General features: G+C 41.9%; 1 protein-coding gene across 1 annotated transcript in view; it reads right to left on the reverse strand.

The window, feature by feature from the left end:
• Positions 1–20875, reverse strand: part of LOC124112572 (aquaporin AQPAe.a-like) — a 73077-nt gene that overhangs the window by 4201 nt on the left and 48001 nt on the right. Inside the window, exon 3 of the mRNA XM_046472734.2 lies at positions 283–487. Coding sequence (XP_046328690.1) covers positions 283–487 — 205 coding nt within the window. The remainder of the gene's footprint in view (positions 1–282; positions 488–20875) is intronic.

Raw genomic sequence — 20875 nt, forward strand, 5'->3', positions numbered from 1 at the left:
ACCTAGACTGACTCACATTACACCTAGAATGACTCACATTACACCATGACTGACTCATTTTACACCTAGACTGACTCACATTACACCAAGACAGACTCACATTACACCAAGACAGACTCACATTACACCTAGACTGACAAACATTACACCTTGACTGACTCACATTATATCGAGACGGACTCGCGTTACACCTAGGCTGACTCACATTACACCTAGGCTGACTCACATTACACCTAGACTGTCTCAAGCTCACACGGCATGATCTATGAAACTGCATCTTACCCCTGCCAGGTGGCACAGAGCTACAGCTACTCCGATGGCGAGCGCCTTGCTACCCAGCTCCTTCCTGTTGGGGTCGATGGTGGCGAACACCGCGAACACCATGATGAAGGTAAGCAACGTCTCGATCCCCAACCCTTGCCACATGGACACCTGGGAGTCCAGCACGGTGACCCCCAGCTGCTTGTGACACTTGCTCGGCGTTATTCTGAAATCATAAGCATTAATAAATAAATAAATTGGAAAAGTGATTCCGTGGCATTGGTTTGCTAATCAAGCAAATATTTTTGCGTTTATGTTTCCATGACCCCCAAAATAGGCCACACCCGTTAACGAACTACTGTTTCCTGATTGACTAATAAAAAAATAGCGAGGTATTTGTTGTAATATTACGCTGGATGATGTCACTGATTTCGAATTGTTGTTCACAGAATGTTTTGAGTCAATGAATAAATAATCAAAAAATAAAATAATAAATTATTATTTTGACGTATTTATTTATATTCTAATGTCACATGATATCGCCTCTGCCTCAAGCATTAATAACTCGATATTTTATAACCAGATTGTTTTTCAGTTGGACGAAACACCGAATGTACATGCGATTACGTCACATTATCAGACATTATCCATTATGCATGCCATGCAAATAATCAACATAGAGATTGTATTCGAATGAATATATGACAGACTAATCGCTCAGCTGTGGCTATAAAAACACCGCACAGAATGGAAATTGTGTACATCGCGATTATATTGACCTAACGCGTAACACAAGCCCGTTATTGGTAAACATAATCAGATCCCATACTGTTTCATTACATAATAAACAAGGCTTGACGCACCATTCCGGCCGCAGTTAATGTAAGTCTAACATTTCGCCCTGCGTTTACTGATGGACGCTATAAATAAAACAGCGTTGTTATTGCTGGGACCATATTGATGTGCATGTGTCATTCCTATTGTGACTGATCAACATCTATGGCCGTGGGTTAATGCTGATGTTTGTCATAACTCTGACATTTGTTATAACCTAGTCCATGGACACGATGACTTCAATCAATATTCTGATACATATCTGAAGTGTCTGTATTCACAGACGATGCTCATTATAGAACATGAGAGGATTGCGTTCACAGGGCAACCCAGTGCAGACATCGTGCGTAAACATGTCTAAAAGCTCTTTTAACTTTAAGCTCAAAACTAACGGGATATGGTATTGGAGTAGGGCTGTATATCAATTGTTTTTTTACGATATGTTTTATGAGTGTAACGGAGTCGTCGGAAGTGCATCCTCTATATTGTGGGTGAACACACGAACTTCCAGGATGACACAAATGTGAGTATAGTTTTACGCCGCTTTTAACCCCTAGAAATGGCGTTCAAGCGTTGCACCCATTCTGAGAATAACCCCGTGCGTCCGGGGTGACGAGCGAACGTTTCAACCACTAGGTTACCACACCGCTCCCTCACAAATTAGAGTTGAAGGTTCACACCGGTAATCATTCATCATGAGATGGACGCCATCCGATACCCCTAAAGGTTGGTTTGTTGTTTAACGCCGCACTCAGCAATATTCCAGCTAAATGACGGCGGTCTGTAAATAATCGAGTCTGGACCAGACAATCCAGTGATTGATATCATGAGCATCGATCCACGCAATTGGGATCGATGACATGCATCAACCAAGTCAGCGAGCCTGACCACCCGATCCCGTTAGTCGCTTCTTAAGACAAGCATAGTCGCCTTTTACGGCAAGCATGGATTGCTGAAGACCTATTCTACCCAATATCTTCACGGGTCGAATGGGTCAATGAAAATCAGTGATGACACCAGGTGTTCGCGAGAAACATTCTACCCCGGATCTTCACGGGTCTGCATCGGTTTTCCATCAACAATGTAACTCAGTAGGCCAATGGTGGCCTTTTAGCCCCAGATTACCCATCTGAATCTGTTGTAGTAGCAGTAGTCGTGGAGGTAGTAGTATAGTAGTATTTGTCGTGGCCATAGAAATAGTCGTACTGTTGGCAGTTGATGTAGCTGTTGAGTGTGAAGATGTTGACGTCGTCATATTAAGCGTGATATCTGATACTAACAAAACAGAATTCTCTTCATTTTTTTTGCATTTTGTGAATGCGTCAAAGAAATGGATATCCGTAATATGACCCAAGCTGGAATGGATATAGAATTAATGAAAGACTTAACGAGCCGATTGACAAACTGTCCTATTTATGAGCAATAACAATAAATAATACGCGCCATGGAAGGTAAACACGTCGATTGACGCAGCAGCCCTGTTTATAAACAAAACTATTTCTTGCCCTTAGCACAACAACGTTCCACTTCTTTTGTTGTAACCGAAGAAGCATTTCCCTCTGATACCTATTCCGGGCGTGGAGTGGGATGCTACCACTGCTTCGATGTCCGTCTCTCTTGCGCGAAACTTGCACAAGCCTCGACGGCAATAATTATGAGTATAAATCATAATTTCTAGATTAATACGAACAAGTTGTACCCTTAAAGGCTGACGTCCTGTCCGCTTATCTAGACTTGCCTATTATTAACATAGAATTTCTATACATCAATGGACGCATCTTTCAGAATAGCCTTGGAGCAAGGCTACCTTTGCACTCACCGACACGAGTGAAGGAGGACCCACTCGCATGGTCGACACGGACACGTCGACGGCACTGACAAGTGAAACCAAACCACAAAATTTAATGTAATGATTAGACTAAGGAATATGGACTAAAGTATTGGGCATGACATGAAATCTGTTCTAGGGAGCAGCTGTTTCAACTGTTACACGAGTTGCTATACGATCAGTACCTTGGTTGTACACGCAATTTATCCTGTGGAAGAGAGGAGTCCCTGGCAGTAGTAGTGAATGTCCACAAGTTGTATGTGTGTACTTGGTGACTGGGGGAGTAAGATTTATCCCGACTTCGGATATTATACCAGTTAAATCCCGGCGTGTCAGATTAATGTGGAAGAAAGCCCATTAGCATGCAGGTCTCAGACGTTCACCACTTTCATGTGTTTGTTTCTTTGTTGTTTAACGCCGCACTCAGCAATATTCCTGCTATATGACGGCGGGACGGACAAGACAATCTAGTGATTAACATCATGAACATCGACCCACGCAATTGGGATACTATGACAAACATCAACCAAGTCGGCGAGCCTGACCACCCGATCGCGTTAGTCGCCTCTTACGACAAGCATAGTCGCCTTTTACCGCAAGAATGGGTTGCTGAAGACCTATTCCAGCTCGGATCTGCACGGGTCCACCACTTTCATGAAACGCACAGGTATGGTGCTGAGGATCAAGGATTCGAACGCAGGGTTATAGGATTGTGACACGACCAAGGGATGCAACTCTGCAGAGCGAGTTGGTGCGTCTCGTTCGACTGAATCCATCATTTGCAAATGATAAAATGCTCGTGTGTCATTGGAATAGGAATAGTAACAAAAGTAGCAATAGTAGCAATAGTAGAAAAAGGAGCAATAGAGAACGTAGCACGAGTAGAAATGATAGTTTTGGTAGCTACAGTATCCGTTTTCAAAAAATAGGAGAAATACCACAATGTATCGACATTGTCAGAAAGGAACATATTACACAAGGCGACGGGTATGACCTATATCCCAAGGTTGATGGGGTTCCCGGCACAGAGGAGTTACCTCCCTTATATTAACCTGGAGCAGATCATGACGCTGGAACAATCTTAAACTACCAACGATTCATTCAGTGACCAGATTCTCCAATGCGTCTTCTTCATAAGATGTTAATCTAATTGTGTTTCATGGATGAATTGGATTCGGCTTCATCACGGCAAGTTATCCGACATTATAGATATAAAACAATGACTCTAATCCCAACGGATAGAACGGAAAATCTCCGCAAGTGACTTCTCCTAAGTGCATAGTGGGCGTTCTTCCTCGCCTACAGCCTTTATTGCCCATCTATAACCACTGACAACAAAAGTCTGGTGTATCCTTTGCCAGATCGATACCCCTCATTCCCGTCAAACACACCATCCAGACTAATACTTCGTGCATCCGTCATAACCTGCTCTGGTCATAGAGCTCATCTGGTTGGCAATGTTCTTCCGACGTTGATAAGTCTCTACATCCATCACAGGACACTGTCTACGGACCTGATCCACGAGTAACAGTTATGATATAGAGTAAATATTTAATCAGCATAAAACTGCTCGTGTTAGGGAGATTAGAGATTGACAGAGGAGTTTAAGGTAGAAATTTGATTATATAATTCTTCACTTATACGTACGTCTGTGTGTGTGTGGACGGTAGTTTGGGCAGGATATGAGATCAGACGGCTAGATCGGACGTTAAGCTGTGGGATCACCGGGAATAAATGCATTGACATGACAACTAAATACGGGAGAAAACAGCCAGAAAGACGATTACCAAACATATACGCACACCAGCGTCTTTATCTGTCTACTTTATGTCTACTCATATATACCCTCTATGACACTCTCAGTTACACTGAAAACGTCACAGTAACAATAGTTAAGATGGGTTCCTTAGAAGATAAAACAATAACTGTCTTTACGTGCAGCATCCTCATCCAGTGAGTTGTTAGAAGACAGCAGAAAAGTACGACCTGTTGCCGTAGTGTTTAGACTCGCCAATGGGTCGCGACAAGAAAACGAAAGTGTGCATATTATGCACTTTTGAAAGAGCTAAGAGCTGCACATAATGCCAGCTATACCAATTGTCTGGGAATGGAGCAACTTACTTCATTTGAAGAAAACCTGACACATAGTCAAAAAGACTGCTGTAATTACCTAAGGAGCTCGGACCAGGTTGTATACACCCCAGGGAGCTGAGAATGATTCTTGAGTGCACAATAATCCAGAACCGGGGTAATAATAGCGCTTTGAGCATGCCTCTGAGTGGTGTGGAAATATACGCAATATAAATAGCCTATTGTTATTATTATTACATGTACATCAGTAGTCTAATAATAAATCGGCTGTGATTACCAATTGGACAAAACTATCGCAATGTTTGCCATTACATCGATGTAGCGATACAGTTGTATGGTAACTGTGTCATTTGCACATCAATATGCATTGCATCGCTCTGTGCCATGTGTCATAATATCAATACCTATCGATGCATCATGCTATCAGTGACAATAATAAATTAATTAAAGACCTACATAAATGTAACATAGGTCAAACAAGCCTCACAAGGAAATTTGAATCAAAAATGATTCAATGAGCTCTGAAAGACCATTAGCTCATGATGTCATTATTCTGTACAAACATAACTTGAAACTGTTCACGAATACCCAGGCTTATATGAGGTCCTTCAGGAGATTCTGTCTAAAGCCACGGATGCAAGTGTCTGAGTGTGGCTTTACGCCGCTGTTAGCTATATGATGGCCGGGGACACTGGGGATGATATCCCCATATTAAATGAACATACGTGAGAAATCCAACTCGGGTCTTCGGCGTCACGAGTATACTCATAAACAACAACACTAGACTAATTCTATCTAAGACTACAGCCGGGAACGATGATACGATCTTAACAAGAAAAACATTGATATTAATTACCCTTGTCACGATACAACCAGAGTATTACCGCCGTCATACTTACCAAATACTTTCCCAGTTAACTATAGCCATACACTTACTGAAGTATTACATACTGACCAAGTATGGCACATACACAACACTAAACCACTAGAGATTTGTTTTGTAGAACAGTTACGATCGCGATGACACATCAGCCTGGACTAATTTTCCCTGTAATGTGATCCAGCTGAACCTTGTTGATATCCCATTGACCACCTGGCTGTCAGGAGGAGCATGATAAAGCCGAATTTATTGTCTACTCTGCCAGATGAATACACAAGGATCCGTTACACTCCTTGGCCGCTAATGGAATTGGGATCCAGCCCTGCCCGAGGGAGCAGAGAGCTACAATGGGCTGTTGTTTCCAGGAACAGTTGTTTGCAAGTTTTCGATCTGCCAAGTGGAATATCAAATTGAAATTAAGTTTCGGTTGTTTAGGGTTCTTGATCATGACCACTTGACTGTGTTAATTAAGTGGTTGGTTTGATTAATCTTTTTTGGTGTATTCACACGATCGTTTTTACTCTTTCTTTACATGGTACTGTATATTTGAGCATATACGTCCGCTATTAAAAGAGTACACCATAAAAGTAATGTCGGCCTTTTACAACGTTCAGTAACAGAAGTTCACTTTGACTTAAAAATATGTGCTCCGTTTGTAACAACTCTGATCCGGGGTGGAACAGGTCTTCAGCAACCCATGCTAGTCGTCAGAGGCGATCGGGTGGTCAGGCTCGCTGACTTGGTTGATGCATGTCATCGAATCTCATTTGCTTTGGTCGATGCTGATTATGTCAATCACTGGATTGTCTAGTCCAGACTCGATTATGGTCCTTAATGTGACCAGAAATGGAAAATATTATCCGTACATCTGCTGTCAATGATACTTGCTGTCTTACCTATTCTTTAAAATAGCTATATCGTTGCCTTACTGAATATACGAGAGCGGAAGGTCGGTGGTTCGATCCCCGGTCGCTTTAAACGTAAACGTAAAAAAATGTTCTTGTTGTTACTCATCCTGGGCTCGGCATGACGGAGATGACATAACTGGTCGGATCAGAGTCAGTATACTGTGTCTGATTGGGGTAATTGTGTTAAAACTGCGGCATGGTATTTCAGTGGGCTAATACCATAAAACCTGCTAGTACCACCAGACACACACCTGTATTCACGTCGCTATATTAGTACAATAATCTTGAACGTGACGTTAAACCATATGTCACCTTACTTAATAGTGAGTGAGTGAGTGTATGATGTTACGCTGGATTGCCCCGTGTTCCCGTTATATCCCGTCGAGATGGAGGTGTTCGATGTGTACGACGTTGGCATAGCCAAACTAACCAAGGCCGAAATAACAGGTTCGGACCATGATCCTCGGATCTTATCAGCGATTTTTATATATTTAGCCTAACAATGTTTCACGATAGGTCTGTAAGACAATAATGATGCTCGATCAACATGGGTACCCGGTAGAAAGTTTGTTTATAACGACCAAAGAAATCCAGATAGAAAATATTCTTACACTACATGAACAAGGCAAAAAGGTTGCATATGACTTATAACCTACCTCGTCATCTAATCCCAGACGCGCATTAATAGATTAACGAAATTTCTACTTTCCCAATCTACTGTCTAGCGAAACCATAACAGGCTCCAGAACTGATTTACGTTAAGAAGCTATCTTCTCAAGCTAAGCCTTCTGTACGTCAAAGGGCCGCCGTGCGGGGTTGGAAGCGTGACGCGTGATACTGGTAGTTTAGCTGCTCGTGTAATTTCATAACGCATAGTAAATATAACCGTATGTCGGGAGATGAGGGGTCGAGGGGCACTAATGTAGCGTTGTACCTCATTTTTATTATAAAAGCTGACTTAACTCAAGATGTGATGGCTAAAATGGCGTCCAAGTATTAAAAGTGAGCGTGTTGAGTTTCCGTAGTTTATTGCATTATTATATTCATATCTTGACAGGGGACACAGAGAATAGGCTACACACATTTCGTGTCCATGTCAGGAATCGAACCCTGATAATCGGTGTGACGGGCGTTTGATGTAACAACTACATTAGTCCACTACCCATTAAATACCTTTGATGATAAGCTCTCCGTTGTGATCTGGCTGGTTGTTTTTTAGCACGAATACACCCATGCTTATGCTATCAACCATTGGTTTACCTGGCCTAGGTTTAATGAAGCTTTGAACCACCATGGTGAGAGTTTCAAACTCCATCAATAACAAATTCAGTTACCTCACATACAAACGTGATTGCTAGTTCATTGTTATTTTCAACCAGGTGATCAATAAGACATTATGACTTCGAACCTCTTAACTACCCAGAACAGAATGGTTTGCAAACACATGTCTATGAAGCTGAGGACGGAATTACCCACAGGAGAACCTGGTAGACAGCATTCGATTATTTGCTTGTCGTTAGATGGACCAAATAGATCGGATGGACAGGCCCGGTGAATTTGTTCAATGGGTAGGCCGAGGACGTAGGACGTTCCTCACAATATCAATCACTGGTTTGCCTGGACGTTTACCACTTCGGTGAAACCAACGAGCATGGGTATGGTGCTGACAAACCTAGAAACATAATCGGGGCGAACCGGGATTCGAACCTACAATCATAGGTTTCTGGCGTGCCCAAGGGACGCAACTCTGCACAGCGAATCGCGGCGCCTCAGACGACTGGGCCACCCGTGGCCCCTTGGGTATGTAGAGAGATATATTTAGTAGTCACATAATCGCTCTGTTTAATCCAATTCATGACAGATGTCGGTTCAAATCCTTCATACTCCATCAGCTGATGTTGATAGCCTGCGGAAGAACATGCCCATTTCTGCCAATCATCACAAACAGATAATGTTGTTAATTTTGAAAACATGCGTCCCCCCTTCTCCCCTTCTTTTTATAGATTTAGTGAGTGGCAAAATTCAATGGAATTCCCGGACAAACTGTCATTAGGTCCTCATAATCCGGTGCACGGCGTACCACCATCAAACAAAATTAAATTCAATGAAGCCTATTTGTGATTTGATGCTAAATTTCACATCAGGATTTTGATAATAAAACCGGCGTTTTATCAAAAAACGTCCGGATATCAGTTGCATATTATTCCGTTATGATTCTCAATTTTAATATTTCTCTTTTGAAATTCCAGATCTGATTCCCAGATCACTCATTATCTCTGAAGTTGTTTTTTTTTTATGCCAGATTCCAACGCACGGCTCCTAATGATACCTTTGTGACATATCTCGCATTTGGACTAAATGTTCCACGTTCACAGATTAAACTGAGAAGCTTCAATTTGCGTAAGGACAACTGTTTCTTTTTTGCTGCACTCAACGTAATTCCATATATTCTCGGACCGCCTCCGTGGTGTAGTTGATAGAACGTGTGCCCGTTGAGCGGAAGGTCTGGGATTCGATACCCCGGCCGCGTCATATCAAAAGATGTTTAAAAATGTCATTTGTTACCCTGCTTGGCGCTCGGCATTAAGAGGATAAAACGATGATCGGCCCTTATAAGTATACAAACCTGTGGTTGATATTATGAACAACGCCTCGCGTAGTGCTCACATAACCTGACCACCCGATTCTCTGAGGTCACATCTAGGACCATCAAAGGACGACTAGGACATTAACTTCCCCGGGCTATTTGAACAAATATCACCCAATCGAGATAGAATATTCCAACAATATCTGGAGGGAGCGGGACACACAAAATTGTTCTACATGTTACCCATGTAGGGAATCGAACCCGGGTTTTCAGCGTGACAAATGAACGTTGTAATAACAAGGATACACCACCAACGGCTTACCAGAGAAAACTCTGGGAAATTTAATCATACTAACAAACGTCTAAACGTCAGATTCTTGTGCTTGTCATTAAATGAATCATTGGCCCCATTCCACGCTCCACCATAGCCTAAACACGTCACGTCATTGACAGGTAATACATTTCCCGATGACCCTCAATGACGTTCACCTTGACCTTGGCGAGATGTAAGCAACCGTTGTATGCTTTATTACGACTCTGTAATAGGGCTACTGACACTGATGTGGTTAGGGACATTCTATTGATCATATTCAGCGCCCACCATTACATCTATCTCGGACCATTTGCCAATCTCAAGTCTACAGATGCCCTCTGGTCAATTGGGCAGTCTAGACATGAGATAGCTCGAACCATCAGGCCCCGCTGTTGTATTTGGAATGTCCTGGAGCTATACATCATATGGATGATGCGTCACGGGAGGATATTGCATAAAGGATGAGTTATTGCATTTGTCTGTCTTATTGCACTTCAATTCATATAATTCAAAGGTACATAAAAACGTTCTCTGAAAATTGAGCAATTATTTACTGTCACGTGACTACTCCAGGTCACACAGTGACAACCCCAAGAAAGGATCATCCATGCTTGTTTTCAGTTTAGAGGCAAAACGGTTTAGATAAATGTCATTTAGGTACACAGTTGAGTAACGAACTCTCGCGTCGTGTCTATATTCAGTTCAATACAAAGAGCGTCGATTGGTGGTTTTGAGACATAAACTGCTTCACCTTTGCTAGGGATATTGTGAGTGTCCAGATGGAGGGTACATCTGACTGGGCGTTAGGAGACGTTGCTGTGTGAATAGTATGTGAAGCTTACTTTCAAGTAATAATAAACAAAAGTAAACATGGGAGCGTATGTTTTAGAAATTTCCGCAATATCGCAATAGGTATTGCACCGTTAAAACAGTGGGTATTTGCGTTGAGATCCAGAATGGGAAGTACTTGACCTTTGTTGTAAAAAGGCTTCACTTTTCTCCCAAAACGACGACAAAATGAGCCCTAAGTTCACCCATGCGTGAATCTGAACAATACTACACAACTCCTACTACTCTGTGGTTAAAGCGTTCGCTCGTCACGCCGAAGACCCGGGTTCGATTCCCGACATATGTACAATGTGTGAAGCCCATTTCTGATTACCCCCGCAGTGATATTACTGGGATATTTCGAAGAGCGGCGTAAAAATACTCACTCACTCATACTGTGCTTGCTCACACTCTTGCGGAAGGCAACAACGTATATAAATGTTTACATTTGTTCAATATGAAATGAAGTTTACCATTCCTCAGCACCATGCCCAAATGGCATCCTATGTGAATGACAACGTCTCCCAACATCCAGTCAGATATATCCCCCAGCTGGACATTCAGAATATCCTTATCCAATGTTGAGTAACATATACTAGTTTTGCCAGGCACACTGAATGAAATAAATTTCAACGTTCGAGATTTCACTGCAGTGATCAATTAGTTTCAGGACGCGAGTTACACACGAAATAAGATACCAATTTCGATCTGAAATCAAAACAAAAAATATTCACAAACCTCTACAGTGTATTTGATCACTTATCTGCACCTTGGGGAGCAAAGTTAAATAAAACATGTTTTTTTGGTAAAGAAAGCGGCATGGCTGTGCAGAAATACGCATAGATATCTCATCAAAGCGCATGAGGGATTGTAGTGTTGCAAAAGGATTAAAAAAATCACGTACAATTTCAAGTCAAACATCCCATTTGCAGTCAGAGATGAGTTAAATTTCTTGGGAGATTATAAAACGTGTTGAATTATAAACTTTATCGTGGTTTGGGGGAAACTTGCAAAATCAGGGAACAAGAAATCATTACAAATATCGATTACATCAAAATGGCGTTCCTTCTAGGTCAGGTAATATCGTTTACAACCAGTCCCAGTGGTGCCGCGCACGGTGTTATTAAAATATTTATATTACATCATAGAATTCATCAAAGTGAAGAACATCATTATGTTATTATATCGACGTTGAATTACCCCGAAATCATTTCTTTTACCTCCAAGCACTTAATATATACAAGTTTTCTGTATAGCGAATTCCTTAAGCAATTTTGTAGATTGAAAATGCATTGTTTTTAAGAGCGGGGATATTTTCCTCAATATTTCAATCAATAACATGTCAAGGCAAGTAATTGATTTTCCACATAGGTCTGAGACTCGGTGGAATCACGGTGCTGTCGGGCAAGTGCAATGCATTAAGTTCTATGACAGATTGGATTTCTGCAATGACTTACTGGCACTGTTGTGGCTGGTGGCGTGTTGTTTGTTCGTGTGGGGTGCACGTGCGTGTGTACGCGAGAACGTGCGTGTATTATGTCTTTTGTTATTTGGGAATACTATAGTTGAATATTGGATTAATCACATTTCAGGTTCATTTGCAAAAAAAAAAAATTTCAATCGAATTATGCCTTTTATGTAACAAATTATTTGTAGAAAGCTTTTGTTTGTTTAGGGCAAAATGAATTAAATCAACAACTGGTGTTATTTTTGTAATCTTTGTAATATGGTATTATACACGGCAAGGCCTTTTTGCCTTGATTGTTTGTTGGATTATTTGTGAAACCTTCTAAATCTGCACAATATGGCTTCAGTGAGTCATCTGGATTAACCGGTCTCCGAATGAAAAGGGTTATGTGAATGAATACTCCCCCCCCCCCCCCCCCCCCCCCTCCCCCCAGGGGATATGGTAGGGGTGTTTGCGAAGAATCCCGATACCATTATATACACAAGATGACCTCAGTAAATATCTGGCTATTGTGTTCATCTACCTTCTCATTTATCCTCAGCTTCAGACACTGGAGGAAGCTGTTATGGTGTGGCCCAGGAAAGAATGTCGTAATGTATTATGGATTGTATCTTGAAAAGAGTTATTGATTATTCACTGTTTACTTTTCACGTGGTTTCAGACTAATACTATTATAAGTGTATTAATTATTCAAGCGCTTTCTAAACATAGGGCCGACATTTGAACAATGTGCATCTATAAAAGTTAGCCGTGACCGCAATGTCAACGACGTGATCGAAAATACACGTGACGTGCTACATCACTACTAGCAGGCAGCCACAACAAATAGGCAGCAATCTGCAAGGAACAGACTACTATTGGGTACAGAGAGGAACAGCACGGGCTTCCACTATGTGCGGTCGATCTCTGTTGGGTACAGAGAGGAACAGCACGCGCTTCCACTATGTGCGGTCGACCTCTGTAGGGTACAGAGATGAACAGCACGGGCGTCCAGTATGTGCGGTCGACCACTGTAGGGTACAGAGAGGAACAGCACGCACTTCCACTATGTGCGGTCGACCACTGTAGGGTACAGAGAGGAACAGCACGGGCTTCCACTATGTGCGGTCGACCACTGTAGGGTACAGAGAGGAACAGCACGGGCTTCCACTATGTGCGGTCGACCACTGTAGGGTACAGAGAGGAACAGCACGCGCTTCCACTATGTGCGGTCGACCACTGTAGGGTACAGAGAGGAACAGCACGCGCTTCCACTATGTGCGGTCGACCACTGTAGGGTACAGAGAGGAACAGCACGGGTTTCCACTATGTGCGGTCGACCACTGTAGGGTACAGAGAGGAACAGCACGGGCTTCCACTATGTGCGGTCGACCACTGTAGGGTACAGAGAGGAACAGCACGCGCTTCCACTATGTGCGGTCGACCTCTGTTGAGTACAGAGAGGAACAGCACGGGCTTCCACTATGTGCGGTCGACCACTGTAGGGTACAGAGAGGAACAGCACGGGCTTCCACTATGTGCGGTCGACCACTGTAGGGTACAGAGAGGAACAGCACGCGCTTCCACTATGTGCGGTCGACCTCTGTTGGGTACAGAGAGGAACAGCACGGGCTTCCAGTATGTGCGGTCGACGACATAATGGCGTCTGGACAGGTCTATCCACTGATTGACATCATAAGCATCGATCTAAGTCATTGGAATATGAATAATGCTTTAACCAAGTCAGCGCGCCCGATCATCCGAGCCTGTTAGTGGCCCCTTACGACGGGGGGGGGGGGGTTAGAGACAGAGACATGGCTGAAGCAGGCTAGAACCCGGTTGATTTTAGCTATAGGGCAGTGGTGTTGCGAGGTGGTGTGATGCGTATGCCAGCTGGGTTTTCCGCATGGGTTTTATTTGATTCAGAAACTACTGGCGGCGGCCTTGTGTGGATAACGAACGTTATCACTATCTACTGTGTTCTTTAACCTACATTCATCTCTGTCCCTCTAATCACAAACACCAATGTGTGAATTCCCCTGTATCTCCGCCTGTCTCTCTATCAACATATTTGTTCCTGTCTATACGTCTTTCTGCCCATCTGTGTTTTGTTTTTTTATTTGCCATTTCGCTCATGATGAATTGTGATGTAAGCTTTCTTCTTCTGACAGACAGACAGACAGATTTATTCGGTAATGTGGGCCATATGGCCTATATTACAATGTCAGTACAATATAAATTTAGTCACGTTTTTCTAAATTTAAATATCTTATACAGGTATACAGAAGTCAGTTTTATTACACTGACATTTATGCAGTTAAGAATATTTGGAAGTGACAGGTAACCGTCACACATATCCTGCAGTTGAGTAATATAATGTTTCCGTAAAGTCTGGTAATAATCACAAGTGAAAAGGACATGATTTTCATTTTCAATACAACAATATCTACATAAACTATTTTCATTATTTGACGGGTTTTACGTAGAAACTAAACATTAAAATTACGTAAGCTAATCCTAAATTGACAAAAGGTTCTTCTGAGAGATTTATCCTGCGAAGAATCAATATATTTTTCTTATATAAGTTTTCTTCTTCTACTATGCATTGCCGCTTTATCGTAGTCGTTTTGTATCTTTGAGGAATTGTTGAACTGATTGTTCCTTCAAAATAGTGTTGCCCTGGGATTCCATTGTAAGACCTCGTTTTATGTTAACAAAGTGTCATTACGGTTTTGAAATAAGGTCAGTTCCCCTTAAACATCTCTTAGTCTTTTAGCGCCCGACCGTTGCGGTATGTCCCTAGCACGCTATAGAGCTCTCCCCTCTTCATCTCATCTCTGGGGCGGTCGGGTAGCCTAGTGGTTAAAGCGTTCGCTCGTCACGCCGAAGACCTGGGTTCGATTCCCGACATGGGTACAATGTGTGAACCCATTTCTGGTGTCCCCCGCCGTGATATTGCTGGAATATTGCTAAAAGCGGCGTAAAACCTCACTCACTCACTCACTCGTCTCATCTCCAGACTGAAGATATACTTATCTGAAAAATGTCTGAGACATTTACTGTATATTCTTACTGTAGTTACTGCATATACTCATCTTCGCCATCTCTATATTCCTTCGAAATATTATCTACACCCAAATGTCCATAAGTTTAATATTCTTTTATCTACAACCAACACAAAGCTGATTATTAATATCGCTAAATATCTGTATCACATTAAAGAAGAGAGAACACGTTTTTTTATCATTGTGACTGTTGCCATAAATATGCAATACAGTTTGTACAAAAGGCCTGTGGCCTGTACTGTACTGAAAAAAGAATTCAAATGTATATCAGGAAGTTAATCTCATCACCGTCGTCGTCGTCGTCATCATCACTATTAGCAGCATCAGCATCGTCACCAACACTAGCATAATCATTATCATTATATTCTGTTTGAAATAAGACACATCCTGCATCTCAGACTCATACTGATGGATGCAGCTCCTACCACCCTAATGATGCCCTGGTATTTCTAATTCAGGCCTTTTGATATTTGAACAGGGTAATGCTACAGCAGCCGATTAGCCCAATGACATATCTTCGTGACAGTCAAAGAAACCATTAAGTCACTGAAAAGTAGCAATGTCTGTGGAGCTAATAGATTGTCTTTGTCATCTATAAGGTCAAACGTGTTGTGACAGAGCTAATAACACCCGTACCTACACATATCCAAGACAATAACACTCTAAGTCTCTGATTTGGCAAATATCAACAGTAGTTAATAAGCTATGTGAGATCTGATTTCGGAGATCTAAGTAATGAGTCGACATGAAACCATTCCTGGTCTATTTTCAATAAACTCCTTCATCTTGTACACTGTTGATGTGAGTCGACATGAAGCCGTTCCAGGTCTATTTTCAACAAACTTCTTCATCTTGTACACTGTTGATTTGAGTCGACATGAAACCATTCCAGGTCTATTTTCAATAAACTCCATCATCTTGTACACTGTTGATGTGAGTCGACATGAAACCGTTCCAGGTCTATTTTCAATAAACCCCTTCATCTTGTACACTGTTGATGTGAGTCGACATGAAGCCATTCCAGGTCTATTTTCAATAAACCCCTTCATCTTGTACACTGTTGATGTGATGATGCGTACACGAGTAATGATGTTCTACTTTCTGGAGAAGCACGGACGAAGTTTTCGACCCACGTCTGTGCGAATCAGAGGACGTTTAAGATTGGAGATTGGTTGAAGAAAACGTCTATCACAAATTGGTGCATTCATTTTCAATTCTAGATAGTTCACCTCGTCCACATCTGACCGCCGTGGCTATACTTTGCCTGTCATACGTTCTCGTGTCAGAACGAGGAGCTCTCTTACTCACACACGTCAGCGGCCAAAGTAACTGCAGTATCCGTCAATGTTTCAGGACTCAGCAGTGATGTAGAGATTTTTGGTTTTTGTCATGTTGAGCACAATATAGGGAATTTTACCCCCACCTACAGCAAGGCATATAGGGCGTGAGTGACTGAATGTTGTGTTACACCATAGGCAACAGTTGTTTATCCATGCCATGACGAACTGTAAGTAATCGCGTCAGTACCGGGAAAGTCACTAGCTTCAACAATGACATGAGAACTAGGGACATATTCCCCACGGTACAAATTACGGAAATTTGCTTACAGGTAGAACATTGACGTCACACAAGTGTCGAGCATTTCTGGAAACTTTTCAATTTAACCCAAACTTTTAAAACTTCAAAACATCTCTTCGCACGCCCTGGTAGTTACATTACAGTTAGAAGCCCCATTTTGCAGCCGACCCGTGAAGATCCGGGGTAGAATAGGTCTTCATCAACTATGCTTGTCGTAAGACGCGACTAATCGGATCGGGTGACTTGGTTTATGCATTTCACCGATCCCAATTGCTTGGATCGATGCTCATGATATCAATCACTGGATTGCCTGGTCTAGACTTAATTATTTACAGACCGCCGTCACATAGCTGGAATATTGCTGAGTGCGGCGTTAAACAACAAACAAACGAACAAACATTTTGCAGCATGAACGGTAAATGCTACAATGGAAGAGGAGGAAGATCACAGCTCCAGTCAGAGGTTATAGAAGATTTTGAACTTCTTTGCATGCTTCTTTGCATGTGTCACTAGATGTTATTAATAACTAACATTCAGTCATGAAGTTTATATTCCTCCACTCGATACTGTATTCAGAAAGGATTTCAGAGAAAAGTCATTTTGCATGTTTTACTGTCATTGTATACCACTGTCATATTTGTATCGTAATACAAGCATGTGAGTGAGTGAATTACTATTTAACGTCGCATCGTCAATGTTGCAGCCATATGATGAAATGTATACACAAAATTGTTTTGAAGATTATATATAAATTAAAAGAAGAAGATTATTTCTGTGTCTTCCGAATACACAGTTCTTAAAAACTGCTGGGCAAAAGAAAGTGTACGACCCTGTTTGATGGTGGCTAAAATGAAACAAACAAGAAATGGTTATTTCATGGTAATGTATTTGATGCTGGTATCACAGTTGTGTTTGGACCTAAAGTTGGCAATGTTTCGGCGACTGTTTGCACCCTAGTGATATTTTGATATTGGTTTGTAATGGTTTGGCCAAAACCAATTTTAAAATGTATACTTTCTTTTGCCCGGCAGGGTATATTAAGGCTCCTGTCCCAAACACATTCCAACACGATGTATCATGGGTCGCAAAAGGAAGTTATATCCTTATGTCATGTCAGTGCCCATTACACAATAAACCAAAACACATTTGTCGCGGCCTCTGATTAGATATGTCGTGCGTATAACGAGTTATAATTTCATGTCATGATTGCCATTACTAATATATTATTTATACCAGCACAAAAATACATCCAGTGCGCCCCGAGACTCCGAGGTGATGCCCCAGTGTCATCAATGATATTTCCCCATGTCTGAGTGGTTCGTTTAACGGTGACGATCGAAAGCTGAGAGTCCGGCAAATGCCAAGTACCACCGTCACAAGCACTGGCACAGTGTCTGTGCCGACAATTAGCTGTTCAGTTCTGTCCCTGCTCAAGTGGCCAGCGAGGGAATAGGTGCATAGTAATTCCCCTATGTAATCAGCTGACCAGACAATAGCCAGTGGTCAAGGGGAAGCGGTTGTCAGTTAGGCTGACCAAGACCTTTTGCTCATAACACAATCTTGAGGTGTGTGCTTAAACTTAGAGGAAATGACTTTCCTACCAGTGTTTATGTAGGACGAAATAGTTTCTTTCAGGCTGACCGAGAGGAAGTAAGGTCTGCTGGTTGAAGTGTGTGATGTATTGTGATTATATAATCCCTTATTACCGCCTCATGTGCCTTGTTTAGACAGGGGCTAAAGTCGATGTTGACCTGAGCTGAATCCCCCTTGCATAAACTATTCCGAAAGGGGCGACAAGTGCATGCAGGATGTTAAAGATTCTAAACTTATGTAACAATGGACAATACTTCACAGTTGGAAGATTCGTCACGAAATGTGAAAATGATCGATGTTAAACCGCATGCGATTCTTGGTTATATGCAGAGCAAGTTGATATTCCTGGTATAAATTCATGACCTGCCGATTCCTGTCTACCATCAAAACCTCACGGTTAATGTCTACATTCACGACCTGACGATTTCTGACTAGATTCACGACCTGACGATTCCTGACTACATTCACGACCTGACGATTCCTGACTACATTCGAGACCTGAGGATTCCTGTCTACATTCGAGACCTGGGGATTCATGTCTACATTCGAGACCTGAGGATTCCTGACTACATTCGAGACCTGAGGATTCCTGTCTACATTCGAGACCTGACGATTCCTGTCTACATTCGAGACCTGAGGATTCCTGACTACATTCGAGACCTGAGGATTCCTGTCTACATTCGAGACCTGACGATTCCTGACTACATTCGAGACCTGAGGATTCCTGTCTACATTCGAGGCCTGAGGATTCCTGACTACATTCGAGGCCTGAGGATTCCTGTCTACATTCGAGACCTGAGGATTCCTGTTTACATTCGAGACCTGACAATTCCTGTCTACATTCAAAACCTTACGGTTAATGTCTACATTCGAGACCTGACGATTCCTGTTATATTCGAGACCTGAGGATTCCTGTCTACATTCACGACCTGAGGATTCCTGTCTACATTCGAGACCTGATGATTCCTGACTACATTCCAGGCCTGAGGATTCTTGTCTACATTCGAGACCTGAGGAATCCTGTCCACATTCGAGACCTGAGGAGTCCTGACTACATTCGAGACCTGAGGATTCCTATCTACATTCGAGACCTGAGGATTCCTGTTTACATTCGAGACCTGAGGATTTCTGTCTACATTCACGACCTGACGATTCCTGTCTACATTCGAGACCTGAGGATTCCTGTCTACATTCACGACCTGAGGATTCCTGACTACATTCGAGGCCTGAGGATTCCTGTCTACATTCGAGACCTGAGGAATCCTGTCCACATTCGAGACCTGAGGAGTCCTGACTACATTCGAGACCTGAGGATTCCTGTCTACATTCGAGACGTGTCTAAATGCAAATTCACAAATATAACAAATCATCATATCTTTGACAGCTTCAAAACCTTTGTTACATAAATATACGAATATAACAAACTGGTCTCAGTATATAAGACAAAAATAAACATCTTCAACATTACCCACTTTTTGGAGAACCGGCAATCGGGGAAAGAATATTTAAAAACAGCTCTATCTCGTAGTCCAAACACATTTGTTAATTCTTTGTATGAAACAATTGTGTGGCAAGGACAATATATCAAGAATATTTCTAAAATTATATTTCGTGTAGCCTTAACTAGGTTGGGATGTAGCTCGCATCAACTGGGAACTGAAATTGGGAGATTTAGATGGTTCAAGGCAAGTAATACTTCGTGTTGCCTTAGCTAGTCTGGATGTAGCTCGCATCAACTAGAAATTGAAATTGGGATAATTAGATGGCCCCAGACAAGAAATTCTTTGTAAGGTACACACATTGGTCAGTGTAGAAGATGATTGTTTGTTAGACGTAGGATGTATTTCGGGCCCTCTATATCCCCAGCAAATACACGAGATGTCCTACCATACATACATTTAAGTGATTGATGTCCATTGATAATGTTGATCTGGTGAGATATCTGACAATGTATGTTTATGAAACTTATAAAGAACATGTTGTCATGACTTTACATGTACGACTATTGTGGCTGCTGTAAATGTGTTTGTTCATGGACCGATGGCCTGCGTCTTTGCTGAAAAACTATGATGAAGAACCACCCACGAAAAATAATGAAGCTTCTAATTTGTCATACGTTATACCCGGTAACCAACATGTGGCACAATTAGGTACATCATTACATCTAGAGCTGCGCGCCCGTCCGTTAAATCAATATCTGCTGTATTTATTCAACAGACAAATTTAAGTAATAAAATACCCCCCAATTATTAAATCCAAGCTCTTACATTTCCACTCAAATAGAAGGAAGAGAAAATACCCCTCTATCAGAATTAAAATCTGGTAATGCAACATCGTTCAGGCGCGAGAGTATCCCTTTTCTCCAAATATCAAAGTTAACATGATATGGAAGTCTTCATATTCGGACTGAAATCATTAAAGGTTAAACAAGATCTTAGCCAAGGGCTTTTTTCATAAAGCGCCAATCTGACTGAAAACAAGTATATATTTGCTTTTAAAATGGGTCTAGGTTTTCGCTCAATTACTTCGTCATCTGCCTTTGATATACTCCATCAGAATGTTTGCTTTCTTTGAGCACTCGGACGAAACTGTGTCAACAATCTCTGTAACGTTGTAGCATTACATTTATCAAAGTAAACCCACATATTTCCATAATCATATA

The sequence above is a fragment of the Haliotis rufescens genome, unplaced genomic scaffold, assembly GCF_023055435.1.
Source record: "Haliotis rufescens isolate VD_foot unplaced genomic scaffold, xgHalRufe1.0.p SCAF_1, whole genome shotgun sequence".
NCBI classification, from domain to species: Eukaryota; Metazoa; Mollusca; class Gastropoda; order Lepetellida; family Haliotidae; genus Haliotis; species Haliotis rufescens.